This window comes from Podarcis melisellensis (genome assembly GCF_964234715.1).
Source record: "Podarcis melisellensis genome assembly, chromosome: 6".
Taxonomy (NCBI): Eukaryota; Metazoa; Chordata; class Lepidosauria; order Squamata; family Lacertidae; genus Podarcis; species Podarcis melisellensis.
The window spans coordinates 35,422,858-35,449,276 of record NC_138538.1 but is presented as its reverse complement, the minus strand read 5'-3'; the positions used below and the strand labels follow the sequence as shown (position 1 = coordinate 35,449,276).

General features: G+C 44.5%; 1 protein-coding gene across 3 annotated transcripts; it reads right to left on the bottom strand.

Annotated features, from left to right (window-relative positions):
- Positions 1–24,820, bottom strand: PPM1J (protein phosphatase, Mg2+/Mn2+ dependent 1J). Of its 3 annotated transcripts, none has more exons than XR_014169575.1 (11): positions 24,280–24,820; positions 16,746–16,869; positions 15,897–16,220; positions 13,028–13,140; positions 8,848–8,932; positions 5,413–5,531; positions 4,646–4,709; positions 3,734–3,841; positions 2,593–2,744; positions 142–1,814; positions 1–111 (listed from the first exon to the last, which is right to left on the bottom strand). XR_014169575.1 is itself a non-coding variant. In XM_081916401.1 (10 exons), the coding sequence occupies exons 1-10, from the start codon at positions 24,609–24,611 to the stop codon at positions 1,667–1,669; spliced, it is 1,569 nt and encodes a 522-aa protein (XP_081772527.1). In that variant the 5' UTR covers positions 24,612–24,820; the 3' UTR covers positions 1–1,666. The 3 variants fall into 3 exon arrangements, 1 of the variants encoding a protein (XP_081772527.1); XR_014169576.1 differs by having other exon boundaries at positions 1–1,235; positions 1,311–1,814; XM_081916401.1 differs by having other exon boundaries at positions 1–1,814.
- Between the last annotated feature and the right edge of the window lie 1,599 nt (positions 24,821–26,419).

Here is a 26,419-nt window from a genome sequence, read left to right as displayed (position 1 = left end):
TTTTACTTAACGATGGCAACTTAATAGTTGCAGTTTTTCAGTTGGTTCTTTAATCTTTTCTCAGGTACTAATGCCACACTCTACAAAGAGATCCAACCTTCCAGGATCTGCCTTTACATAATAGAAACTGTATAACAGCACATTTACTCAAAAGTCCCGCTGAGTTCCAAGGGGCTTACTTCTAAGTAATTGTGCATAGGGCTGCAGCCCAACAGAAAGATCCTGCACGTGTCTGCTCAGAAATAAGTCCCACTGTATATTGTCTGCGCTTAGGAGGTGGCAGGTATTTTTGTGAAGCCTGAAATTAATTTCTTCTTAAAACTCAGTTAACGTACAGCTAGATAGAGTACAAGGGCAAATTTAAGGTGCAAGTTCCCCCGGCCAGGGATGGTCTTGCTTTTGCAGAGCACAGCTAGTGGAAAACGACAGTTCCATGAAAAAAAATGAATCCATTTCTTCCCCATCACAAATTTTGAAGGCTTCTTATTCATTGAACAAAGAACTCAATGCTTCGGGCTTCAGAGGTAGAACTTCAACTCAAGAAGAAGTACATTACTTTTCATGGAAGGTGAACAGACCAGAAGTACAGACCGTTCTACAGTTCTTCCCTTTGTAGAAATTGCTGTCTTCTATGTTTCTGCTGCGTTTGCAGCACCAAAGTGACCTCTCTGGGGCGTAAGTCTGGGATGGGGTAACTCCCTATGCTGCAGTAGATTTTTGTATCTTGTTATTTAAGGGTCAGTTGTTAAACCAACTAGAGATGTCTCAACACAGTCACTTTTTTTCTGTCTGTTCTTCTAAGTGCACCCCCATCTGGTGAAAGTGAGGCACAGCTGATTTCCCCCCAGGGACATTTTCTACGGCAGGAATATATTCGCACCTTTCCTTCATTGCCATTTGGAGATGCATTCATGAAGAACCAACCAACTTGGCCGAGTTACAGCAATATCCAGGATTAGTGTAAGAAACCCCTATGGATGCGTCCCCCCATACTACGCAACAAGTGGTTTGGAGTGAAAGCTTCAGGGGCCGCCTTATGGCAAGCCAGGGGAATGGTAACAAACCAATCAGCCGTACTTACTTGGTGCTCCCTTTAGCAAGAAGGGAAGGAAGGGATGTTCTAGGCAATTAGGCACAACTGTCATGACGATGAGGTGTCCTTGGCATCTGACAAAGCAAAATTCAGCTGCCCCTTTGCAACCACGGGACAGACAGAATAAGAACACACAAAATGGCTAACACTGCAGGGAGACTCCCTGCTACCCAATTTAGAGGACATTTCCATGTGACCGAAAGCTCAAATTTAATACAGCCCTTGGAATGCAAGATTTCCTACAGGTCTCCAGGGCTGATGGGTGTAAATCCTGAGAAGAACGATTCTGCCTTGACTTTCTTGCCGTTAACAGAAGTGTGGACCAGGGCTACGTCTTTGTGTCCCTAGCTGGAACCTAGAAAGCTGAGACAGAGTGGGACAAGAACCCAAGGTGCAGTCATACATTCCCCCACCCCCAATCCTCTTCGGAAGACTCCAGCATTATGAATGTTCCAGGTGTAGGGAGAATCTACAGCCTCCAGTTCTGCTGCAAGATGGTGGTTCTTTCCCTCGGCTTTTCTTCTCCTTTGTAAAGTCTAGAATCATGACCCCTGTGTCCCTGGAACCTGAGGTTCAGGTGTAGTTTCCTGGACCACCAAGGGGAATAACAAAGACAGAGATATCATCTCCAGAGCCCAGCTTGTCATTGGCCAGCCTCCAGCCACGTTCCTTCAGAACCCCTCTGGACCTCACCACCAACTCCTGGGCCACCATTGTGTACCTGGGAAACAGAACCAGCCCATCAGAATGCACACCCACAATGCAAGAGACATGGTAGAGTACAGTTATTTAAAAAAAAAAATAATTGTACTTCTTTTAAGTGTGAATGGTGTTCACAATAACGATCTCATCCCACTTCATTCCCTGTGCAACTAATTAGGAAATTGTAGGCCAGTCATTCATTCACTCTCACTCACCTTTCAGATTTGGCCTGGTAGTGGGTGGGGATACAAGGATTGGGCCCATTGGGCAGAAAAGGTTCCCCACCCATGTTTAAAAACAGTAAAGTGCAAATGGTTGGTTGATTATATTCAAATGTATGTAATGAAGTTCCATCTTAAAAAAAAGGAAGCAAATTTTGGGAAGATGAAATTTTGAGCAAAAGAGTGGGCAGGAACCTCTAGCATAAAAATGGGATTTTGAATGGAAAAACAGCTGCCAGTTTAAAAGGTTAAGAAACCTTCTCCCCGCACCTACCACTCAAAATTGCAACCTCTTAAGGCTGCTTTTAATTTCCAAGAAATTGGTGCTTCATTACACAGACACACATGAACAACAAACACGTAATTTGCCCCTAAGACCTAACACCACCAGGGGACTTGAAGGTAAGAGAAACAAAAGGCATTCATGTCCCAGAATAGAAAAGAGGTAAGAGAATAAACCAACCTCAGACTGAGAGCAAACAATGGACCTCGGAATCTTAGGAAATAAAGTCTCTGCTCAACCACTCTGGTGTAAGTATTCCTCAGCACACAGGTGCAAAACCTTGCCCCACTCACCTGCAAGGGTCATTGGGCTCATAACCCATTAGGACATCAAATACCACATTGGCAACCTCTCGGTCATTGGTGACATCCCAGAGGCCATCTGTGCCCAGCACCAGCACGTCGTCAGGGCAGTGCTCATACTGTGTGAGGTCATAAACACGAACCTGCAGAGAAACGTAAGGGATGCAGCCTCACTGCTCTGGTGGCAAGGCTCTGCAAATGCTTTTCCTCAAGGAGAAGCACTTTCTGAGTCCTCTCACTCCCCAGAGGTGAGGAAAAATTCTGCACTTAGACACCTCATTCATAAGTGTGCACAGGAATCTTGGAACAGCAGCACTATAGCTACCCAGTAGAATTATCCTGGACACTGAGGTCCAGCTCCGAGGGTCTTCTGGTGGTTCCCTCATTATGGGAAGTGAAGTTACAGGGAACCAAGCTAAGGACCTTCTCAGTAGTGGTGCCCGCCCTGTGGAACACCCTCCCATCAGATATCAAGGAAATAAACAACTATCTGGTTTTAGAAGACATCTTAAGGCAGCCCTGTATAGGGAAATTTTAAATGTTTGATGTTTTATTATGTTTGATGTTTTTATTTGTTGAAAGCCGCCCAGAGTTGCTGGGGCAACCCAGTCAGATGGGCAGCATATAAATAAATTGTTGATGTTGTCTTGAAGCCTAGCTCTTGTCTTCTGCATCTACACCAATCTTACCCACTGTTTACCAGAATTATTCTGCCTCAGAATTTGATCCCTTGTGAGCCCTCCCTCCAGTGTCCTAAAGGGACTACTGTATAGATTTATTGATGGTGGTGGACAAGACCCCAGTCTAAACACTCAAGCCTGAATTAGAAGCACCACCTGTGTGGATGTGTGTGTGTTATACAGGCTGGACACATGAGTGGAGTGCGTGTGTGTGTGTGTGCATGCTGGAGGTGTGTGTGACAATCCTGCAAATCAGAATGGAGTGTGACAGAAAGAAGCATCTTGCCAGCAGCCAAACTTGGTTTGGAGAGCTAAGGATGATCAAAAAGCTCCAGGAACACCCCCCGCCCAAGAAAACTTTGAGTTTTGGAATATTTGATGAAAAATAAATATATGCTGTTACTGAGCAGCTGTAATTCCAGGAAGTAGAATCTTAGCTCTGATGAACTCACCTCTGGGGTGCAGGATAAGAAAGGTTTGATGTGGATGTTGGAGCTGTACACCTTGAGATCATGATCACCCAAACCCCGCGTCACCCCAATAGTTGCCATCATTCGAGCCTAGGAGGAAACGTAAGGGGGGAAAGTCTCTTAATAGGATAGAAACATAATGAGCATCTGTGCAACTCGGATAGGCTCCTAGCACTCTGGCTTGCCTTGCATGCAGAAGGTCCCAGGTTCATAAGTATGGAAAGAAGGATCAGAGGCAGTCGGCCATAATATAGATCTCAATTAAAAGAGATGACTCAATTTTTGAGCATGCCACATGCCTCCTCCCATACCAGCCTGGCTATGCATTAAGATCTACAGATTAAGCCTTTCCCTGGGTGTCATCAATTGATGAACTATGCATGTACAAAAGAGAGGTCCATTTCTGTGGTGGTGCCCTGACTTCAGAACACTTTCCCGCAATCTTTTCAGCACCAGGCCAAGACATTCCTTGCTTCCTTGCTTTAAATTGGTTTTATGGGCTTTGTTCGCTTTCTAGTTTTATTATGTGTTGCCATTCTGTTTTTAGTGTTGTATGAAGTGCTTTTATGCTTTCTCTTATTTTATAGGGCACTGAATTATATTGTATTGCTGTGTATTCACCCTAGAACCCATCAGGATGAAAGATGGTTTAAATTTTTTAAACATAACATACATTGTGTCCTATGGAGTGGGGGAACAAGCAGGTAGGTATCATACAAAATTGCTCAGTGCAGACTTACTAATGAGCCGTCTCTGTCAAAGCCAAAGTGTGCTTCTGACACCAATATTGCATACATCAACCTATATTATTAGGTCTACTCCGAATCCTCATGCTCGTTTAATGAAAATTCTCTCCACTTCTCCAACGATTTTCAAATGCACTCAGTGCCTCACCTTTTTACCCTCTCCGTAAACAAGTGGAAACTTCAGGTCATCTTCTTCTATCCTTTTATATGCCCTGGTTAGAAAAAGAAACCACACAAAATGTGTTGCAGTGCAGATGAAAGTTAGAATAGGAAGCTACCCTAGTAAGACCACTGGTCCATCGAGCTCAGTACTGTTGCTATTGCGTGGCAACAGCTCTCCAGGTTTTCGGACAACAGTCTGTCTCAGCCCTACCAGGCGATGTTGGGGATTGAATCTGGGACCTTTTACATGCAAAGCATATGCTCTACCACTGAGCTCTGGCTGCTATGAAAAGCACAACTGAATATCCTCATCCCAATGTCAAGCAAGCAACAAGCTCAGGTCAGAACCATTCCACTTAGGTAATTTCCCTGAGTGTACAGGCATGGATTTTCACAAACACCCACAAAATATATGCTTTTCTCCCACTGTTATCTTTGACCAAGCAGGATTACTTAAGCCATACAAAAATCTGCAGAAACTCTTTAGCAGAAGCAATAGCCATATGAGTGTGCACATCATACTCCTCTATAATACCAAAATAAACTCCCTTTTTAAAAAATGCCTTCATTGTCGGTCTTCGGCTTTAGTAACACGGCAAAAAGAAAAAAAGGGAGAATTAGAGACTTTTCTAGTCCAGCAGAGTAGGGCAGTGGTGATGTAACTAGCTGTCACTAGAACACCGAGTTCCTTCGTCTTGCATTTCTGATTGATTCTGGCAATCAGTGTAATCTAGATCAGATGAAAAGAGTTACCAGCCATTCATGTTTTGGTCCCTGTACAGCATCTTTTTCCCCACTTCCTTATGCTGGATTCTTCGAGGGAACTCGAGGTGAGTGAACTCATTCCCCAGCAGCTCAGGTCTCAAAAAGCCCTGGGAGAGGAAAGGAAGAGCAAGTTTAGTGATGAACACTGCCTGGATCTTCTCCACCCAAACAACAGAAATCTTTAAGTCCCAGATCTCAAAGAACCCTCAGGGGGGCGCACTGAGCATTCACAAACTCTTCTATGATTTGTTCCCCATGCTTTCCTTCAGATATATGTTTGTATGCTTGAATCTCTTACACTTACAGAGAAGGTAATTTGGGGAACATCTTTGAAAGTGCAGATCCTGCCATCCCCTCCTCTCCAACGCACACCTATCCATCCCCGCTCTCACACACAGATTGAGCATCTAGGACAGGCATAGGCAAACTCGGCCCTCCAGATGTTTTGGGACTACAGCTCCCATCATCCCTAGCTAAAAGGACCAGTGGTCAGGAATGATGGCTTGTTGAACTGAAAAAGTTCTTGGTAGGCATCTAAAATGGTATTGTGAGGGTCAATAGGCAAGGAGTTCAAAAGTGTAGGTGCTGCCACATTGAAAGATCAGCCACAATTTTAAGCAGCTTAATTATTTGCCCTAGAAATTGGCAATAGTGACAGTTTTACTGCTTGAGCAAATAGCAGCTCCAAGGGGCAGGCAATCTAGATCAGGAACACGGGTTAAATCCCCACTCTGCCCAACATATCATATCAGGATCCCTATTCCTGGAGCTATTATACAATAAAGAAAAAAACACAAGGCCCAGTCTTGATTAATATCTCATCTTGTTTGGAGCCAAAACTTTCTTTTCAGTACTACAGTTGACTCCTGAGGGCACATTTGCATCTTCTGCTCATGGCAGAATTAACAATGATCTCCCCCAAGCCACAAATGTTTTGAAAAACCTTATAAAGTCACATTTGGTTAATAAAAAACCACTCAGCAGAGAGCAACTAGACCTTTGTGACTTGCAAAGGATTTGGTTGAAGTGGTTTTAATGAAGCAGCTACCTAATTGCTAGATGAAGCATGAATTAACAAGACTGAGTCTCGTGCAGAAAAAGCTTCCAGGCACAAAAAACATCCAAAAGTGAAAACAGAAGCTGAAATTATTTAAGAGATATTTAAGGGAGGCTAATGCACCAATCTCAGTGAGTGTGCAAGCACCAAAGTTTGGCTGAATAGGCAATAATTTTCCATTACTCTAGACAATCTATCCTATTTCTGTGCAAACGGGGGAGAACCTGATAGACTAAAACCTATACAGACTGAATCCTATGCTATGTCTGGAGATGTCAGAATCCCATTTTGATACCAGGTTAGATGCTCCTACTACAGCAATTCATTCTCTTCCACACATACATTCAGAGGAAATTAAAGGTGGCTTTGAGATTGGTTGCCTTTTCATCCTGCAAAGGAAAAGGGCTTTCTTTGTCCTCCTGGCACTGCTGCCCTAATCAGGATTTAATTTTCAGAGCTGGCACTGTGATTTCCATGACTTGCCAACGTCTTTAAAAAGAGGCCATTACTCAACAAGCAAACCCTCAGCCAAAGAGCCAGCAACAAAAGCCCAGAAGGCAGTATCTACATTCAGCATACCTGGTAAACCTCGCAAGAATGGGGCCCAGGATTCAAACGGGCAGCAAATTATGCAGTGAATCTCCCTTTACTCACCCCCTTGTGTATTTTGAGTGTAACTAATCCAGAGAAAAGAGGAAACGGGCAGAACAAATTCTATTTTTATGGTACAAAAGCAAAACTACAGAAGATTATATACATCAGGTTTCCCTCTTGCAATGATTTAAGTGGGGCATTTCAGATCACACTGGCCCAGTGTAAAGGATCGTTGCTCTGGCACTACTTACAGAAAAGGGCTTAAGCTATAAAAGGGCTTTGGCTCAAAGCAAACGGCTCAAGCCCACGGGGGAAGTGTAAGATTGGTTTTCTGAGTGCTCAGTTTCTTTATCGCAGCCAGTGAAGAGGATCCATTACTCGGTGCAATTTCCTCCCTTCCAAGACATGGAAGCTGTTTGGATATAGAACAGCAGATAAGATTCCACCTGGTGTCTTGCCAAGGAGGTCCACTGTGAGCCAGGAAGCATTGCCAGCAGCACCTCTGCTTGCTTGCTTGCATTTTGGACACTCTCACTGTGTTTCCCAGGGATTCTTTCCCCTCCTCTGCCTTAGGGCAGAACTCATGCAATATGCAAATAATTTTAACAAAACCCTGGCAGCTCCTTCCTCTTCTAGGGGAAAGAGCTCTCTCTCTCTCTCTCTCTCTCTCTCTCTCTCTCTCTCTGTGTGTGTGTGTGTGTGTGTGAACCTTACCTTGCAAGCCTCTAGAATCCGGGGGTCAGCAGGGGGAGCAAAGTGAAAGGGTGGAAGTGAGCAGGGCCTGTATTACTTTTCATTGTGCAGTGCTCAAGAGCATTTTGGAAGCAGAAAGGCAGGAGCCCAGCACCACCAGAGCCTCTGGACCAAACTAGGCATGACGTTAGAGTTAAATAAATGCAATTCACACACACATTAGTAAAACAGCAGCCACAGGGAAGCCTGAGCAGCATCATGACCACACGCGGTGAGCAGGAAGAGTTTAACCCTCATCACCACCACCACCTGCCTGCGATGGTCCCAAGACTAACTGTCTCTCAAAGCTGCTATATGCTCTGGAGGGAAAGTCTCCATTGCTTCCCTCCTGATGCAAAGAGCAGTTTGTGGTGCATTTTCTTTAGCACCATGGCAGTGGATGGAAAACACACGTTATGTGGATGGACGCAATTAACACCACATCTAGGCTGGGTCCTCTCTTTATTGTACCTTCACTAAGAGAGCCTGGAAATATGGAAGGAAGAGACTGAATGTTTATCAGCTACAATATCTGCCACCTCCAAAGGTTTATTGCTAGATCAGTTAAAACATCAATCCTGTTCACGCAGGTTGCTTTTCATTTTTAGCACTATTTTTAATGTCCTTGACCTCCAAGCACTGGAGTTCTGAATATTCAGCACAAGGCAGGGTAATTAATACCCGCCTCCATCAATAATTGCAGTACAGCTTCCATTATCAGTACTGGTTCCTGAGTGGATGATGTTTTGCTATTCTGTTTTTCAAATTAAATTTCCATTTATAATTTTGTACTACAAAATAGTATTTTCAATTACTACAAAACAGTATTTTGAGGTTTGTTAGGCTGTACATGTACATAACACTGTAAGTATGTAGGTTTAGACATACATTTATTGGTGAGCTGTTGGGGCACTTGAAGACATTGTTCGTACTGAAACACATTCTCACGTTTATTCCTGGGTGGGTTTGGTTGATAGTGCTAAGTGTTGGGCAGTGGGTTAAAGTAAATCAGATAGGGGGAAAAAAAAGTTAATTCTTACTAAAAACTGCAGCCTTTGCCTCTCTGTCTCTGGAGTAAACTCCCTGGACATTGGAATGATTTCCCCATTACGGATGATAATGGCCCTGCAATGAAACATGGAATGAGGACATTAGAGAGCATGTGAGAGAAAGAGACAGTATAGGAAGGGAAAGCAGAAAGGACATCCGCGGGCAAAGGGAAGCAGCAGTGTTAGCTAAGGTCCACTTTGCGTATGCTTATTTTCTATACAGAAAGGTGATTACTGTGCAGGTGGTTAGGGGAGAAGAATAAGCATGAAGTGTGGCACGAGAAAATGGTCTAGGCAGTTGATAAATGCAATGCATTGCCACACATTAAGTAGCCTAAAGAGGCTCCCTCTCCCACAGATTCCTTTTCCCAAAATGCCATCTTATGAGGCATTTGCAATTGCATCATGGAGCTCAGAGACCTATCAGTCAAAGTCTCCCTGATAGCCTCCTGTCAATTGCGCTACCACAATTGGAGGAAGAGAGAATCCTCTAGCTCGCAGCACCCCTTTCAATCTAAAGAGGCAGAATTCATTCCTGCTGTGTTCTAAGGATTACTGTAGCTCCTTATTTCATAAGGAAGGTTAAATCTAGAGGCCTTGTCTTACACAAGGCCATTCAGTGAGGTCCATGCAGAAGAGATCTGAACACAAGTGTCACATTTCAGCCCAGTACCAGTAATTCTCTATCTGTACTGAAAGTTGCAGGCATAGGTATTTGGGATTCGTCTCCCACTTCAAAAAAACCTCTCTGTAAAATGGGTTAGAGCCTTCCCAACCCTGATGCCTTCCAGATATTTTGGAGTACAACTCCGATCAGCAGGCTCTGCAGAGCTTGTCTGTAGTCCGGGGCGGAAGTCCCCGGTTGACTGGAAGGCCTGGGATGTTCTTGGCATGTTAGCCTAACTCCAGTAGGTTCCTGGCCGATTTAGCCCTCCAAGGCCCACTGCCCCTGTGGATCCTGCTGCCCAAGGTGGTTGCCTCACCCTGTCTCATGGGTGGGCCAGCCCTGAACAGTGGGACATTGGACAACACAAACACATGATGAAAGGAAGCAGAGCATTAGGAAAAATCAATCTAGAAAACAGAGCAGAAAGAATGGAAGGTGATCATGAGAAGAGAAGCATGGCCAACATAATGGGTAACCATCATAAGATACAAAGTGTTCAATACATAAATTTGAATATGCACAATACTCACTCCAGCCAACACTATTGATTGCTAACGTACTGAGACTGAGCAAGAGAAGTGCTGCTGTTTTCAAACAAAAAAGATTTTATGAACAAAAGAAGACACAAAATTCAACTGAACTGCAATGGTAGGCAGCAACTGTGCTTAACTCCCAAAGCCTCCAGGTTTGCTGGAAGTGGCAGTTCTAATTTTGTCTAAGTCTTGCATCAGGATCCCGGTTCTGCTGCACTAAAGAATGGACTATGACATATTTAAATAATTATTCTGGTTTGATGAAAAACTTCCATTTGTCTGCAACAGTGATAGAGAGGATGTGCCACAGACACGTGCCCAGAGCTCCCGACTGATGCATGGGAAACATTACCAACAAATTTGCCCTTCCTATCTTTTTATCCATTCATTGTTTCCTACTTGGTTTTTTTTCAACATGCACAGAGCAGAGGGTAGCATCTCTGTTTTTCATGCAAAACCACAAAGAAGACCGACAGAGAAATCAGAATGAGGAACAGAACAAGCAGAAGACTCAGTGGGGAAAACAAAACCAATACTTGTCAACTCAACAACAACAACAACAACAACAACCTGCAATCATTTCCCCTTGTTTGGGAGCCCTTGCCCTAATTGGCATCCTTGTTTCACTTTCATTCATCTATATTCCAAAGGTTCTTAAGGCAACAAAAAGACATTTGATGAGAAAAAAGTTAAAGATGACGCACCAAGAAAGTAATGGTATTCCACGTTTAGAAATGAATCACTAACAACAATTGTAACCATGGACACTGTATCAACTATGGATTAACTGGAGACATCTACACTGCTCTATAGTCTAAAAGTGGCCTAGCAACTATTCCTTAGCCTACTTTATGCATTATTTACTGTTGTCCCAATGTTGTATGGTATCTTTGCCATGCCCCTGAAAGGAAAATGTGTGCACATTGGCTTCCATGAAATTGGGGGTGCTACACAATTGTGGTTCCAGATCATGTGGAAGCCTATGCAGATGGAACTCTATGCGCATAGGCTCCTCCTCTTCAGACATTCCCACCAGTGCCTAGATGTTGGGGCTGGTTCCGGGAATACTCGCAGTGTTGGGAGTAGGGCCACTATTGCAGCCTCACTGCCTATTCTACTCATGGAACCCTTTTCCTGTGAATGATGGGGGTTATTCTCCCTAAACTACAGTTCAGTGATGAAGAAGAGCTAAGAATCTCTATTGGAGAATCATCACAACCTTCTCCAAACTGCGTTCCCAGGATTCTATTAAACTGGTATACTGCCAATGAAAGTTTGTAACGTAGATATACCCAGACAACTCCACACTTGGATTACAATACAATATCTCGCTGATTACACTCACACACAGACCATGCATCCAAGCTGGTTATGACTTTGAGAATGGCTTCCTTGCAGTTTATAGGTACCATCAGCAAACCTCCTGATTTCCTGTTCTCTAACCTAATTTCCTACCAAAGTGACCACGGATTGACAAAAACAGTTTCAAAACACACCCACATTCATCAGGATGGAATCTACATAACAGAATGGTTGCTGCACACTAAAGCCTATTCCTCATACTGATTAGGGTTGAAAGGAGACTATAAAAAGACTCAGAAAATGCAAAAAAGGTACAGCATGGCCTTAAAGGGGGCGGGGAGAGGTGACTCCTCTAATATTGTCTTTCCCTCTTCACATGCTAAAATCAATAAGACCTGAGATACAAGGGTGTCAGCAACCCAAAGGTGAAAGAAGGGCATTTTGAGCAGGATTTCAACAATCCGGGGGGGGGGGGGGTTGGCCGAAAAATATCAGATACTAGTTTTTTGTTTTAAATCTATGAAAAGCATCTGTCAGATACTGGTACTCTCAAAATGCTTTCATTTATTTTCAACGTTTACTAAAGAGTTTTGGTTAAAAATAAAGAAAACAGTTACTCATTGAAATATAGCTGTTTTCATATTTGGCATTAGTACTAGATGAATGTCCTGATTATCAAAGAGAGATTTATTTTAAAATTGCTGCTACAAGGCCAAGGTAAAGAGACAAGCAGTAAAAACATTTTTTTGGAACGCATCAACAAACATTGATTTTTCCACGCCTAAGACACAGCACCCCTTCCCCCCTTTCCCTTGTACAGTAAAGCCTGCATGTGTGGGGAGGAAAATGGGGAAACACTTGTTAGCCTAATGCTATTATACCTGCTGAAAACACAGAGCACAAGCCGGGCTGGCAGTTCCAATTTTGTTCCCCCACCTCCATTATGTATATAAAGGATGAACAGCCTTTTCCAGACTGAGGCTTCATTGACTCATGGTCCATCCTTCCAGGGCAACTTGTGAAAATGGGTGTGCTCAAAGTGTAAAAGTTGGTGTGGCCAATCTTTTTTTAAAAAATGATATGGGCTGGTCCAAATGGGACCTCTGGCCTCACAGTATCAGCAGCTGGGTACTAATGGGAGCAACCAGGCAATATATGATTTTTAAAAAGCTAAGTTTTTGAAAAACAACATTATCTTTTTTAAAAAAAATGCAGGTGCTTGGTGGGGGTTGTACAAACACCTTTGGGCATCAAAGTGGTTCGGTAACTCAGATAATGACTACGTAAAGGCCAGGGAATATTATTCCTTTCCTAGTGTCACCCTATGTATACCTCCCTGGTGGTTTACTGCCTCCACCATAGGGCATAGGCAAGCACATGGAGGGGCACATATTTCTAGATCTACTTAGACTTTGGTGGGTAAGTGGCTTTCTCTCTAACACTCCTGAAAGACATATTTCTCCTGGGCTCTCATATGACCTTTCCAAGCTCACTTGCTTACATGAGGACATTCCATTCCATGACCAACTCGCAACTATGACTGGGAAAGACTTCGGTTCATTCCCACTAGGCAGTCAATGAATCTTATTCTTCTCCTGGTAACATGGCTTGGGCTGCCACGACCCAGCAAGCAGCAGAGTAGCCTTTCCCACCCTCGTCTCTCTCCTACCTACTGTCACCTGCATTGGCCACGTAGAACTTCCCCAGGAGATAAACCACAGCCAGGGCACAGCAGCCTCCTGCTGCATGCCGAGCCACCCGTTCCTGCTCGATCTGAATGTCCTGGGGAGACAGAAGAAAAGACTCACTGTGGAAGGCAGCTCTCTGAAGAGAGGTGCAGCACAACAAGACAGGAAGCACATACATCAAGGTGGACAGGGATGGGGAAACCTTTGGCTCTCCAGATGTTGTTGGACTCCAAAATCCCACTGGCCTTGGCCATTGGTCCATGGCAGCTCATGCTGATGTGGTACAACAACAAAACCCAAGCACAGGTCCTCCATCCCTGAAGTAGGACTATCTTTTACAGCAATCACCCAAGCTGCTTCAATGATTTAACATCAAAGCTCTGGTAGCTCCCAGTGCCCTGCCAATACAAGCTGCTCCTTACAAGATTTTTTGCAATTGGGTCCAAATGTTACACAAAGTGTAAATGCATGCAGTGGTAGGAAGCCCAATGATCTGTTTTAAGATGTGGAAAAGCCATGTGGGGGAAGCAGCAATCAGGAGCAGAGAGTGATTCATTCTTTACCCACTCACCACTTTGTCGCTCTCGCAAATAGCTTCCCACATAGGTACCTGCACTTCCAGCATGTTTCTTGGGAAGTGCATATACCTCAGTCCAGAACAAAATAGACATGTATTGCTTCTGTTCTAAAGGGTGTGTATAAATTGAAGCATTTCCCTTTAAAAATGCAGACATTTTTCCAATCCCCACTTACCTAAGTAGGAATGGGGAAGCATTTGCAGATAAATACATACTTGACATAATAATATTGATGTTTCTATACTCTGGTGTATGGATCTACTCACTTGAGGTTATCTTTTAAACTTACTAAATCTCTGAAATTGGCTTCACAGCATTTGGTTTCCTCTTGGGTCAAGAAGAACAGCAGAACCCTCAGACTCATTCCTTATTTTACTAATGGAACCACATCAACTCCTAATCTGTTTTTAAAAGCAATCAATGCCTATTTTTCCTAATCTGTTTTAGACCTTTAGTCCTTCCCTTCCTCTTCCAATTTAGACCAAGCTAGGATTTTAATTGCATGCAAATAATTAACATTCATTTAAAAAAAAAAAAAAAAAGCTGCCACAGAAAGGAAAAGGAATGAGATTGGGACTGCAATACATTAAGAGGAAGGGTTAAACCTGTCCTCCTCCTCCTCCTCCTTCCCCATGAATTCAACAAAAATCTGTAGAAACTTCCCTTCCCTTTGCTCCCAAGGTTACCGGCAGTTAGGAATCCAGCAGAACATATTTGCTTTTCAGCAACAGTGCATCCATCCTCTCCTGAAGTAGCTCCCTTATCTGAGTTTGCATGGCTTTAATATGCAATCTTGCAAAGGACTGTGTGCTGTTCCAATGATGCAATTTGTTTGTGTGTGGTGGCTTCTCATCACAAGATGACAATATCATGGTGTGTGAGCATTGTTGAGGAAGTTTCTGCCCACACATCAATCCCAGAATGCACTGGGCACTTCCCCAAGATAGGATCAGGGAATACACACACACACAGACACACACACACACACACACTCAGTTCAGTAGGGCTATTCACTTCCTCATTATTAGAATCAAAGAACTGTAGCATTGTAAGGGACCACAAGAGTCATCTAGTATGATCCCCTGCAATGCAGGAATCTTTTTACCCTACACGGGGCTTGAACCCAAAACCCTAAGATTAGGAGTCTGATACTCTACCAGCTGAGCTATCCTGCAGGTATTGTTTACAATGACTATTTAAAGAAACAATAGTGTTTACATGATTAATTATTACAGCAAGGTAGAAAGGAATGTGGTGGAGAGACTTGTAAATATTTTTAAAGGCATTTGTGAAAGGGCTGTAGCTCATTGATAGAACATCTGTTTTTCATGCTGAAGGTCCCATGTTCAATTCCTGGCATCTCAAGGTAGGACCCAGAATGTACCACGTCTGAAACCCTGGAAAGCTGCTACCAGACAGTGTAGACAACACTGATGGACAAATTATCTCTATAGTGCAGATTTACATGCTTCTATTGCTAACTTATTTTAAAAGTGGAGGTGAAACAGTAGCAACAGCACATTTACTCTGTGCACTGAAGGTCTGGGGATCACTATTCGACTTCTCAGGCCCCACACCTACACCCAGTTTGTCATGTGGGAAGCCATGAAAAATTATATGCTTATAGTGTATGCAGCTTCTGACTCTGTTACTTCCTGTGCTGCAGCAACTGAGCCTGGGGGCCTGAACTTCATAAGGCTGAGCTGCAGAGGAACAGCCAAGCAGAGCAGACTCATGATCTGAAAGCTGGGTAAGCAAATACCCTGTCAGACCAAAATAGTCATGGGTTGCCCGGTCAGCATCTTGGCTGCAAAAGGAAGTGAATCCACATTCTGGATGGAGGACAGCCAGGCAGGAACGGAACACATCCCAGATCCAAGAACTGTCTGCAGCTTGCACTTTATGCCATGTCTGTCACTGTGTGGGCTCCTCAAAAATGTTTTGTTTTTTTTTTTTAAAAAAAACACACAAAACAATTAATTTAGGTTTCTTTCATTTGTGACCTCAAATGATTCCAGCTGGGTATCAGAGCTATACTTTTCTAATTTAAATCTGAGATTTAGGAAAATTCAGGAGTGAATAATTCACCCAAGGTCACTTGGTCAGTTTCAAAGTCAAACAGAATTCTTTACCTGGAATCTCCCATGTGCAAACTCAGTTTTCTATGTATTGCACTCCACTTCTGTCCAGTAAAATATTTTAAAATGTTTTTATAGCATTGAATCAGACCTTCTTCTTCAGCATACCCCCCATTTTTTCCTAGCACACTCACCATCTGCTTGAATGCATTCTCAATAGCTCCCACCACCAAACTCTCATGGGAAACGGCCTTTTCCATATGGAAGCGTGGCAGGACATTGTTTGGGACCTCAGCATCTTCCTCAGCCAGAGGAACCCTGTTTGGTTCTCCTAGAACTGTCCTGGGACCATCTTCTAGGCAGATTGGAGGAAGGGATGAGTCTTGCAAGATGTCCACCAAGTCTCGGAGTTGGTCACGGATTTGGAAGTGAAGCAGCTTGGATGCCATGACTGCAGCTCCGCTTCCAGCATGCCCATCAAACAAGCCCCAGTAGTAAAAAGTCAGGCCTTTGGTGCCCTGCAGGGAATGAGGTACAAATCAAATCAAATATAAGAGAGAATTGCCCCGAAGAGCCGAAGGAAACAAAACACATGTTAAAAACCAAAATAAATGAGGTAGTAACATTACACGATTCCATAAACTTTAATTGTTGAAGCAACATTCAGCTCCTTCTGCACCACTGGTTAACTTAAATCACAGTGTGACATCCTCTTCCTGGTCTCCTGATCTACTGCAATGCAACTGGAGGATGAAAAACAGAGGGAAGGATCTGTGTTTAAAAGGCTATGGAGTAAAAAAGCTTGAAGGGCACGTATGGCAAATTCATGTGCCACTCATTCCTTTTACAACAACATTGACAATAAATACTGCAGGGGAGAATGGAACAAATCTCAAGGGAACTTCTGAAGTTCCAAACATCTTGTGTCAATACATCAGCTGTGACTGAAATCATTTTCTCCTCTCCTCAAACCAGGATCGAGAAGGTAGATATAGGACTGAGAGCCAACATTTAGAAGGAACTCTAGCCATTGTGTTGCTCACCCCTTCTAGATCTCCAGAGGTTTCCTTGGGGGCTGGGTTCCTCACAGCCCGTCTCTTTTCCACATACACTGCCTCACAGCATGCTTGATCCTCGTTGTGTTGGCTCTTGCCAGCATTTATCACCCTGGGCAGAAAGAAAGATGCAATCAGGCAGTGTTTGATTAGATTAGTGAACTTCCTTTTCCCATGCGTCAAGGCGCTCTCAAAGCAAATATAAAAAAATGTAACATAAGCACTGATAACTGGGAAACACTGGCCTGCGAGCGCTCCAACTAGAGAACAGCCTTTACCAAAGGTGCCATGGACTTTGAAGAAGCACAAACTCAGTGCGAAAAAGAGAAACGAGCTAAGAGGAACGCACATTTGGCAAACCCACTCTGGCCCAGAAACCGGTGTCCCCACTATGGAAGGACGTGTGGATCCAGAACTGGTCTCTACAGTCACTTATGGACTCACTGTTAAGACTGTGTTCATGGAAGACAATCTTACTAAGCTACAAGTAGTCACAGAAGAAGAAGAAGAAGAAGAAGAAGAAGAAGAAGAAGAAGAAGAAGAAGAAGAAGAACAACAACAACAACAACAACAACAACAGCTTTTTTGACTTAGTGCCATGTCAATTCTTGCAGGAAAGTGGAAGATATTCTGAAAGAGGGCATATTTGGTAGTCACAGCTTCACACATTGCACAGTATGCTGTCTGCTGACTGGGCAATCCTCCTTGCCTAAGACCTGGCCCTGGAATTGTGTGGTGTGTACACTTATCCCACTTCACTGGTTTCTTTAGTGCTTGTTGAACTGGTGGTCTGTGGGCATCAACAGGTCCACTAAGCCATTTCTAGTGGCCCATGCACCAGCACTGTGACTAAAAATGTTGGTAGCAGCATCAGTGGCAGCATTGTCCTTGGAAGAAAGAAAAACAGCTCAGAGTCTAGTGATGGCTCAGGATCGCAATACCTGAAAGATCATCTCTCCCCATATATACTGTCCTGGACTTTGTGTTCATCATCTGAGGCCCTTCTTTGTGTGTCTCCTCCACATGAAGTCTGGAGAATGGGCCTTTTATGCAGTGACACCCTGTTTCTGGAATGCTCTCCCCAGAGAGGTTCGTCTGGTGCCTCCATTATATATATTTTAGGTGCCAGGTGAGAACACTCCTCTTTGATCAGGCCTTTGGCTGATTAAAATTCTACAGCCATTTAAATGTGTTTGTGGGAGGGGGGCGTATTATTGTCTTGTTGCTTCTGTTTCAACTACTTATTTGTGCTTTTATCCTGTATTTTTACCTTGTGAACCTCCCTGAGCTCTTTTGATGAAGGCCAGTAAATAATATAATATAATATAATATAATATAATATAATATAATATAATATAATATGTGAGGGAAACCATTTGGGCAGAACCTGTTGGTAGCAGTTTTCTTTCCTCCTCCATGGGGAAAGTAGGCAGCCAAGAGCTCTGATCTGGGGCTGATGTTTCCTGAGCGCTCTTTATTACTGCAGGCACTCTGGAAACCTAGGATCAGTTCAGAGCACTTGGTTGTTTACTTCCTCTGTGGAAGAGAAGAGATTGCCACCAATGGCAACCATCCTCATCCCTCACCTTTCCCATCAGTTGTTAAGCGGTATCTCTCAGTTTTTCCTTGTGCTGGCTACAGAAATGAGGGCAATACTAACGTCAGTTGCAAAAACACAACAACCCATCTTTGTGGGAGGAAGTTGTAGAAATGTGAAACAGGAAACGTTCCCTGGACAAGAGCATGCAGAAATTCTGTTTGCAGAGCAAAAATGGGTTGACGTTTGAGGAGTGTGGTTGAACAGAGTCTGAGAGCTTTAAAACTCTCAAACTTCCTCTCACGTACACTTTCCCAGAGCCAAGAGGTTAGCAAAACCCTCCACGTGCCTCTGAAGCAACAATGTAATTTTAAACACATAAAAGAACTGGAAGTACAAACAAACTGGAGGAGTGTCATCGTTTTAAACTGCAAATAAACAACCACACACAGAAAGCAAAAATAAATAATTAAGAAAATCATACATGATCCTGCCATCAAACTAATATACATGGTGTCCCACATAGTTCAGTCCCCCATTTTAGCAAAGATGCTCTGTCTGTGTTTCATGTGCCTTCAGACCATAGCCTGTCTGTTTAAATATATTTTAAGACAATGCCTCCTTCTCCTGAAGCTCTTCTGAAAAGGCAGGAAGCAGAAGGAAGAGTTGGAAGATATATAGTACCTCAGAAAATGAGAAGGAAGTGGAGCACACAGAACCTGCTCCAGGTATCACCATACAGATCCTGGTGGTGTGTTCTTTGCCTGCAGGCTAAATCCTGCTCACTTGTCATATATCTGCTTGTCCGTGACATACAACTAGTGGGGTTGTCAACTTTTCAACTGGCCTGCGGATCTGCTGTAATCATCAGGCAAAAATAGTTCTTTTCAATTATGTAAGGGGGAGAGTGGGTCTATCCTGGCTGGCTTTGCCTCCACACATTGGGAAATTATATACCAGTGAGGTGATTAGGATGCCAGCCCATGGAGATACTGCATGAATTTGGATAGCTTCCCCCAATGAGAGCAGGGGGCAGGAACAGAATGGCAGGAGCAGGGCCAGCTGGTACAGGCCCCACTGCAAGACAGCGAACTCCTGAAGATGGAGATAGATCACTTCCAAGCTGTGAAAAGCTTTTCCTGAGGGTTCCATGCTGTTTGCCACTGTCAAGGGCAGGGATGGGCAAATACGTCAAATCTTGCAAAACTGTTTCTCCTAATATGATGCATTTTTGTATGTTATTTTTCACTAATATATGCATTTCTATGCACACGTTGCACTAGCATATATATTTTTGTACACGTTACTTGGCTGACAAACTTGCAGAGTAAAATTTGGAGAAGTGCGAATTTCAAAAGAGGGCTGTTTCAGTTCATGTCTTGTTTTGGGAAAGCGGGAATTAAGCAAGTCCTCCAATTGTGAACTGAATCACAATTATCCCTGATCCCATGGTAAGAAAAACTGCTGCAGAGGCTGCTTGAAATTTGGCAGTGCTGTGATTTTATACATATCACGTGATTCAATTTACTGTTATCCCATAAAGACTACAGCTGCAATCCTGACCTCACTTATCTGTAAGTAGCTCCCACTGCATTCAATGGGACGTACTTCTGAGTAGCCATAGTTAAGACTGCAGCTTACATGGCACACCTACATTCCTTCTCAGAAATAATGTCAACCAAGTGTGTTGAGTTTTAGCTCAGCCTTCACAGATTTGTGGGCAGCTTCAGACATTACAAAGAAATGTGCATCTACAAATGATAAAGCATAACTGCAACAAACATGCTCATTATATGGGTAAGATTCTTAAGAAAGCAGGAATCAAACCCAGATTTGTGTTTCTTACCTTTTGTTGCCTATGAAGTGGTCCTTTGGTACATTTCTACCCTTAAAAGAACCTTAACTTTCTACATTCTCCAGCAATGCATGATGAAAGTATGTACAGTGATACCTTGGATTAAGAACTTAATTTGTTCTGGAGGTCTGTTCTTAACTTGAAACTGTTCTTAACCTGAGGAACCACTTTAGCTAATGGGGCCTCCTGCTGCCGCTGCCACACGATTTCTGTTCTCATCCTGAAGCAAAGTTCTTAACCCGAGGTACCACTGTAAAACAAACAGGCATTAGTGGATTAGGTTGGCTCATTTTGAGCAGGGCCATGGCACCATTGGACAGTTATGTGCAGGGAGAGGCACTAATCCCAGATGGCAGGTGCTATGGGCAGCAATGGCAGCCTTCCCACACTCAGCTATTCCTCCAGAACACTCTGGCTATTCCTCACTGTTTGACATTAGACCTAAATGTTCCCCAGGCCTATCACACACATCCTAAACAAGCCTGCTGCCCTCAAGTGCCCTGGAGGAAGTCATCCCATTGCCAGTGTTGAAGTCCAGTCAGTTTTGGGCATAGAATGGAGGGATGTGCCACCTTGCCCTCTGCCTCAAGCAGTCAGTCCTGGTTATTTGTTTACTTCTTATTTATTTTATTTCTGAATCGCTTCTCATGAGGCATCTCAAAGCGATGTACAACAGTTACAGTGGTACCTCGGGTTACATACGCTTCAGGTTACATACGCTTCAGGTTACAAACTCCGCTAACCCAGAAATAGTGCCTCAGGTTAAGATCTTTGCTTCAGGATGAGAACAGAAATCGTGTTCCGGCAGCGCGGCAGCAGCAGGAGGCCCCATTAACTAAGGTGGTGCTTCAGGTTAAGATCAGTTTCAGGTTAAGAATGGACCTCCAGAACGAATTAAGTTCTTAAGCTGAGGTACCACTGTATGTGCAACTGTTAGAAGATGGTGGTTTTTTTGTTTATTATTATTATTATTATTAATTACATTTATATACCACATTCATCTAGGAAGTTTCAAATCCTGCAAACGGCAACGCTCAGACAGTTTCCACACAGCTACAAATGTATGTTTCCATTTACAGCCAAATACCCCTGTTTTAAACACTTTTATTTTGAAGCAGATTTCAATCCAGCCTTCCAGTTAAGTGCACTTACGCCTCAGGCTGAGATCCTATGCATGCTTAGTTAAGAATAAGCCCTACTGAATTCAGCAGCATTTATCCAAGTAAATATTCACTGCACAAACACAACCTGCAACTTTGAGAGTAACCAGTAATTTTAATGAAGCTTCTTCAGAGGAAACAGATCCAAGTGTTCAATTGACAACAATGGTCAAGGTCTCTCCTTCCCTAAATAATAAGATCAGAAAGAAAAGAAAACCAGATCAGCAAAGGGCACCTCCCCTATCTAGATAATTATTTTTAGAACCTGTATCATTATCTCAGGGCTGAGCCCTAGTAACCTTCTTATAACCAAGATGTGTTTTCCTGCCAAACAAAGGCAAGCTAAGGTCAGGGACAGAGCAGCAAGGAGTCATCCACTTTTACGAAAAGTGGAACATTTAACTGACTGGAAACTGAAACTATAATTTTATGTAGATATGTGAAATGTATATAGGAATAAAAATAGAATAAAGAGAGGAGGAATAAAAGCTCTCTTTTATGCAATTTCAGTGTTTTGTAATATAAACCTTAGGAATTATATGTTTTTTTAAAAGAGACCCAGCTAAAACAAGCATGAGCACCTTTGTCTGTCCAAACTCCTGTATTTCACCAGCTAGATGCCAATTTCTCCAAACACTGCATCTCGCTATACCCCATAAAAGCTTTAGCTGCTGAATTTCTATCCATAGGAACCTGTTCAGAATAATGTGTAGCGATCTTAGAATAAAAATTAAAAATTCACCCACACAAGCCCCAGACATCAGAGGGTGTATTTTCTGTTAAAGTAGTTTGCTATTTTTGTATGTTCTGGATTCTCTCCAAAAATACATTTAGCCATATTTTCAAGCTTTTTCTTCCAACTGCAAGGACAAGAGAACTGCTTGTGTGGGTGTGCATGAGAGCCAAAAGTGGGTTAACATTAAATGCAAGACTGCATTTAAAATGTCTGTTTTTCCTTTAACAGTAGCAAAGTGGGGATGGTAATTTGATGGGGACTGTGGAACATGGAAAGTTTTATTTTTAAACTCATGATGGCTTGACCCTGAGAGATCCTGATTTTCAGTGTTTAATCATCTTGTATATGACAAAATCTGGAATATTTCATGAATTCGAAGGTCATCCTCCCTCACGAGCTATACTAATCTTTTCTATATTGTCCCATATTGTATTTATTATGAACAAAGCTGAAGAAAAAGACAGGAGCTGTCCATTTGTAATGACAAATTTGGGTGGGTGGGTGTTGTTGCAAGAAATGATCATTTACAAACTTTCTGAAGAAAACAAGGTTAGGAGACTCAGTCTGATAGCATCACTGACCTCTCCCAGCAACTAATCCAACACCTGCCCACCATACCTTTAAAGAAGGTGGCAAGGAACTCAAGCCTTTCCTGGGACTCTCAGCTGCACCTAATGTAAATCATTCAAGAGAGACAGATTCTCCCACAGCAAGCCTATGCACAGTTCCTAAAACATAAAAATGTCACTGTGCACCAGAGCTTTCCAAACTTTTCGTGTTGGCGACACACTTTTTAAACAGGCATCATTTCACGACACAGTTAATCAGTTTGACTAGCAAGCTGGGGGTGAAACTAACACCTTTCCAGCCCTGGGAGGAGCGTGGGAGAATTTGTGCAACACTTACACATTGCAGCCGACACACTAATGTGTCGCGACACACAGTTTGGAAAGCTCTGCTGTACACAGCTGAGCTCACTTCCTCATAAGGATCAGGTTGCATGTAAACAGGTAACAGTCTCAATATGCCTTTAACAGCAGAAGGGGAAAATAGATACACTGGCAGTGTTCCACGTTTTCCCTCCTGCACATCACCCAAAAAGAAGAAACACACTGGATAAAAACTGCATAAAATTTGCATGTGTTGTTGCATATAACTAAACGCAAACTTTAAAAATAATTGCTACAATTTAAGCACAGCAGGGAAGATTGCGAGGAGCTAACCTGTATGCCTGCTCTGTCTACTCTCCAGTGAATGGGCAACTTCAAACACCCTCCCTTCTCCTCTGTATCTTCTTTCTCTTCTTCACTGCCCATCAAACGAAGATTGTCCTCTGCGAAACCGGACACAGAGCACCCTGCTAGGCTTGGTTAGCTTAAAGAACTACTCCCAGCCCCGTAGCCCCGCCCCGCCTTCTCCATGTGCGGCCGCAGAGCATCTTCAGACCGTCCAAGGTGAGTTAAGCATCTTGGACAACTGACTGGCTACGCGACGAGGCTTCTCCACCTAACCGCGCACCTGAGCTCACAAGTCCTCAGAGAGCGGGGCGCGCCAGGCTAACTTGCAAGAGGGTGAGCGGCGCAGCTGCACGAAGACCCACGGCGCAAGAGTGGGGGATGTGGGGTGAGGTTGCTCGCGTTTGAGGAAAGAGCCAGTATCAATTGATCAGCCGATTGGAAAGGCCAGAGCCCGAGTCTCATCGCGTTACCTCATCTACACGTGAATACACCCTCCCTTCTCGACACCCTCATACTAAGGGAGCTATGGCTAGAATGATTAAGAAAGGCTGGAATCTACCTCGACGTTAAAGGGTAGATTATAGAGGGGCTCTGGTGCTGGATCCGTATTCCACAAGGACCATCTTGATGCATGCGGGAAGCCCGCAAGCACCACGTGCGCCCCTACTGTGGTAGAAAAAACATGCGCTCAGCAACAGGTATTCAGTGGTAGACTGCCTCTGTAGCTGGAGGCTCGCTTTGCGAACCATACACAGACTGTAAGCTCGCCTTGGCGCTGAAAGCCCTTATCTTTCAATCCCAAAGTTGTCTGAATATGATCAGAGTCACTTTACCACCCGCAACACGCCCGAGATTGGGGAAGGCAGAGAGGGAGAGACAGACATAACTACAAGACCCACAAGCACGCACCCCCACTTAAAAATAATAATCTCTGGGCGGGGTATGCTTCCCAGCCCTCTCCCCGCCTGCCCTCCCCTCTCGCTCGCCCTCTCCTACTCGGCGTAGCCGGTGCTCCAAGGCAGGCGGCGGCGGCTCTCGCGGGGGCTCTGGACGGCTCGGCCCGTGTGGTCATCCGCCCGCAGAAGCTCCTCGGGCGTGAGCTGTAGGAAAGCCGGTCTGGAGAAGCTGCTTCGGGGCGGTTCCCGGGAGGGACCGGTGCTGGCGGCGGCGCTGGAGCTGGGCCCGGGGGCAGCGGGCGGCGGAGGGGGCGGAGGCGCCGGCGCCGCCGAGCCGGAGGAGGCCGAGGCGGGCGGCGGGCTCGAGGGGCTTCCTCCGGCCCCCAGGCCCCCGACGAGTTGCGCCATCGCGGAGCGCACCCTGCCCAACATGCTGCAGGAGACGCTGCCGGGCGCCGCGGGCTCGGGGAGGCGGGAGAGGGAGGCGCGCTGCCTGGCTCCGCTCCCCTCCTCCGCCTCCGCCCGCTCGGCTCGGGCTGCAGCTCCGCCGCCAAGTCAGGGAATCTCCGAGCGAGCGCCTTCCCCCTCCCCAACCAGCTTCCAGCATCCTCTCGGGGCGCCCCGAGCCGAGCGAGGGCCTCCCTTTCGCGGGCGTCTTCAAAGCCCCGTCCTTCGGTGTCCTCCCCACCCCAGTGGCCTCTGGGGCGAAAGCGACTCCTTAGCACCTCACCTCGGAGGAGTCCCTCTTGCGCGCGCCCTTTCCCCCCACCCGGCTGCTTTGGAGAGTCTCCCCGCCGCAGAGTGGCTGCCCCTCGTTGGCTTCTTATTGGGTGGACTGAGATTTAGTGGACCAAATGTTTGCGGGCTCTCGATGCTACTACATTCGTGCACACAGCATCGATGATCTTCAGTTATTTTAAGGGGAAAGTGATGTCTATATGATCATATGTATACTGCAACCCCAGAGTCGTCCGTGACTGAACCTAATGATCAGGGGTCCCTTTACCTTTACCTTTTATACTGCTTTAGGTTTTTGTCGTGTAAGGGCCTGAGCTCAATTTAGAGGATGATTTAAAAATGCAAGGAATGGGGGGGTGGGAATGCTGCTGGTCTCTGAGGTGCTACAAAAAGATTCCCTTTTTGTGTTGGACAAGCCAGTGTACTATTGCAGCCTACCAAATCCAATTGCCCTAAGCCCTTTGTTGCCTCAGTTTACAATAAGGTGAGCGCCAGTAGCGTGGCAGCATTGCAAATTCAGAAGTGCAGGGCCCCTTTGTGAGGTCACAGGCATAGTTGCTTCTGAGAATATACATGGATTATAAATACAGATGCATTATCCATGTGTTGCCTTTTCTCTACAAGTACTGTTTTTGTGCATGTGCAGTGGTACCTCAGGTTACATATGCTTCAGCTTACAGACTCCGCTAACCCAGAAATAGTACTTCAGGTTAAGAACTTTGCTTCAGGATGAGAACAGAAATCGTGCTCCGGCGGCAGTAGGAGGCCCCATTAGCTAAAGTGGTGCTTCAGGTTAAGAATAGTTTCAGGTTAAGAACAGACCTCCGGAACTAATTAAGTACTTAACCCGAGGTACCACTGTACATGGACAAATGATTTGGAGTGCTCCACTATCTTGTTTTGAACTCTATGATTCTGTTTCTTGAACTTCCATTGTATGTAACTGAACTTGCACGCCATTCTTTTGACACTGAAGTACCTTGGGTTTTCACTATTCCTAAATGTTTAGCTTTGGACCAAACAAAATGACTCAAATATTTTCCCCACACGCTATCTCTCTAGGGCAGGGGTAGGCAACCTAAGGCCCAGGGACTGGATGCGGCCCAATCACCTTCTCAATCCGGCCCGTGGACTGTCCAGGAATCAGCGTGTTTTTACATGTGTAGAATGTGTGCTTTTATTTAAAACACATCTCTGGGTTATTTCATCTCTGGGGCATAGGAATTCATTCTTTTTTCTCTCCCAAAATATAGTCCAGCCTATCACATGGTCTGAGGGATGATGGACTGGCCCATGGCTGAAAAAGGTTGCTGGCCCCTGGCCTAGGGTGATCCTAGGAGCCGGTCCCCAGTGACAGACTCACACCCTCTTGGGCCAATTGACTCCCATCTATACAAAAGGTGTGAAGATTTCTAAGTTCCTAAAAAGCTACCCTTTCATGCTGATTAGGTAACTCTAGGATGCTGGAAACAGGGCCTCTGTTGCAGAAATTGTAACAGGTC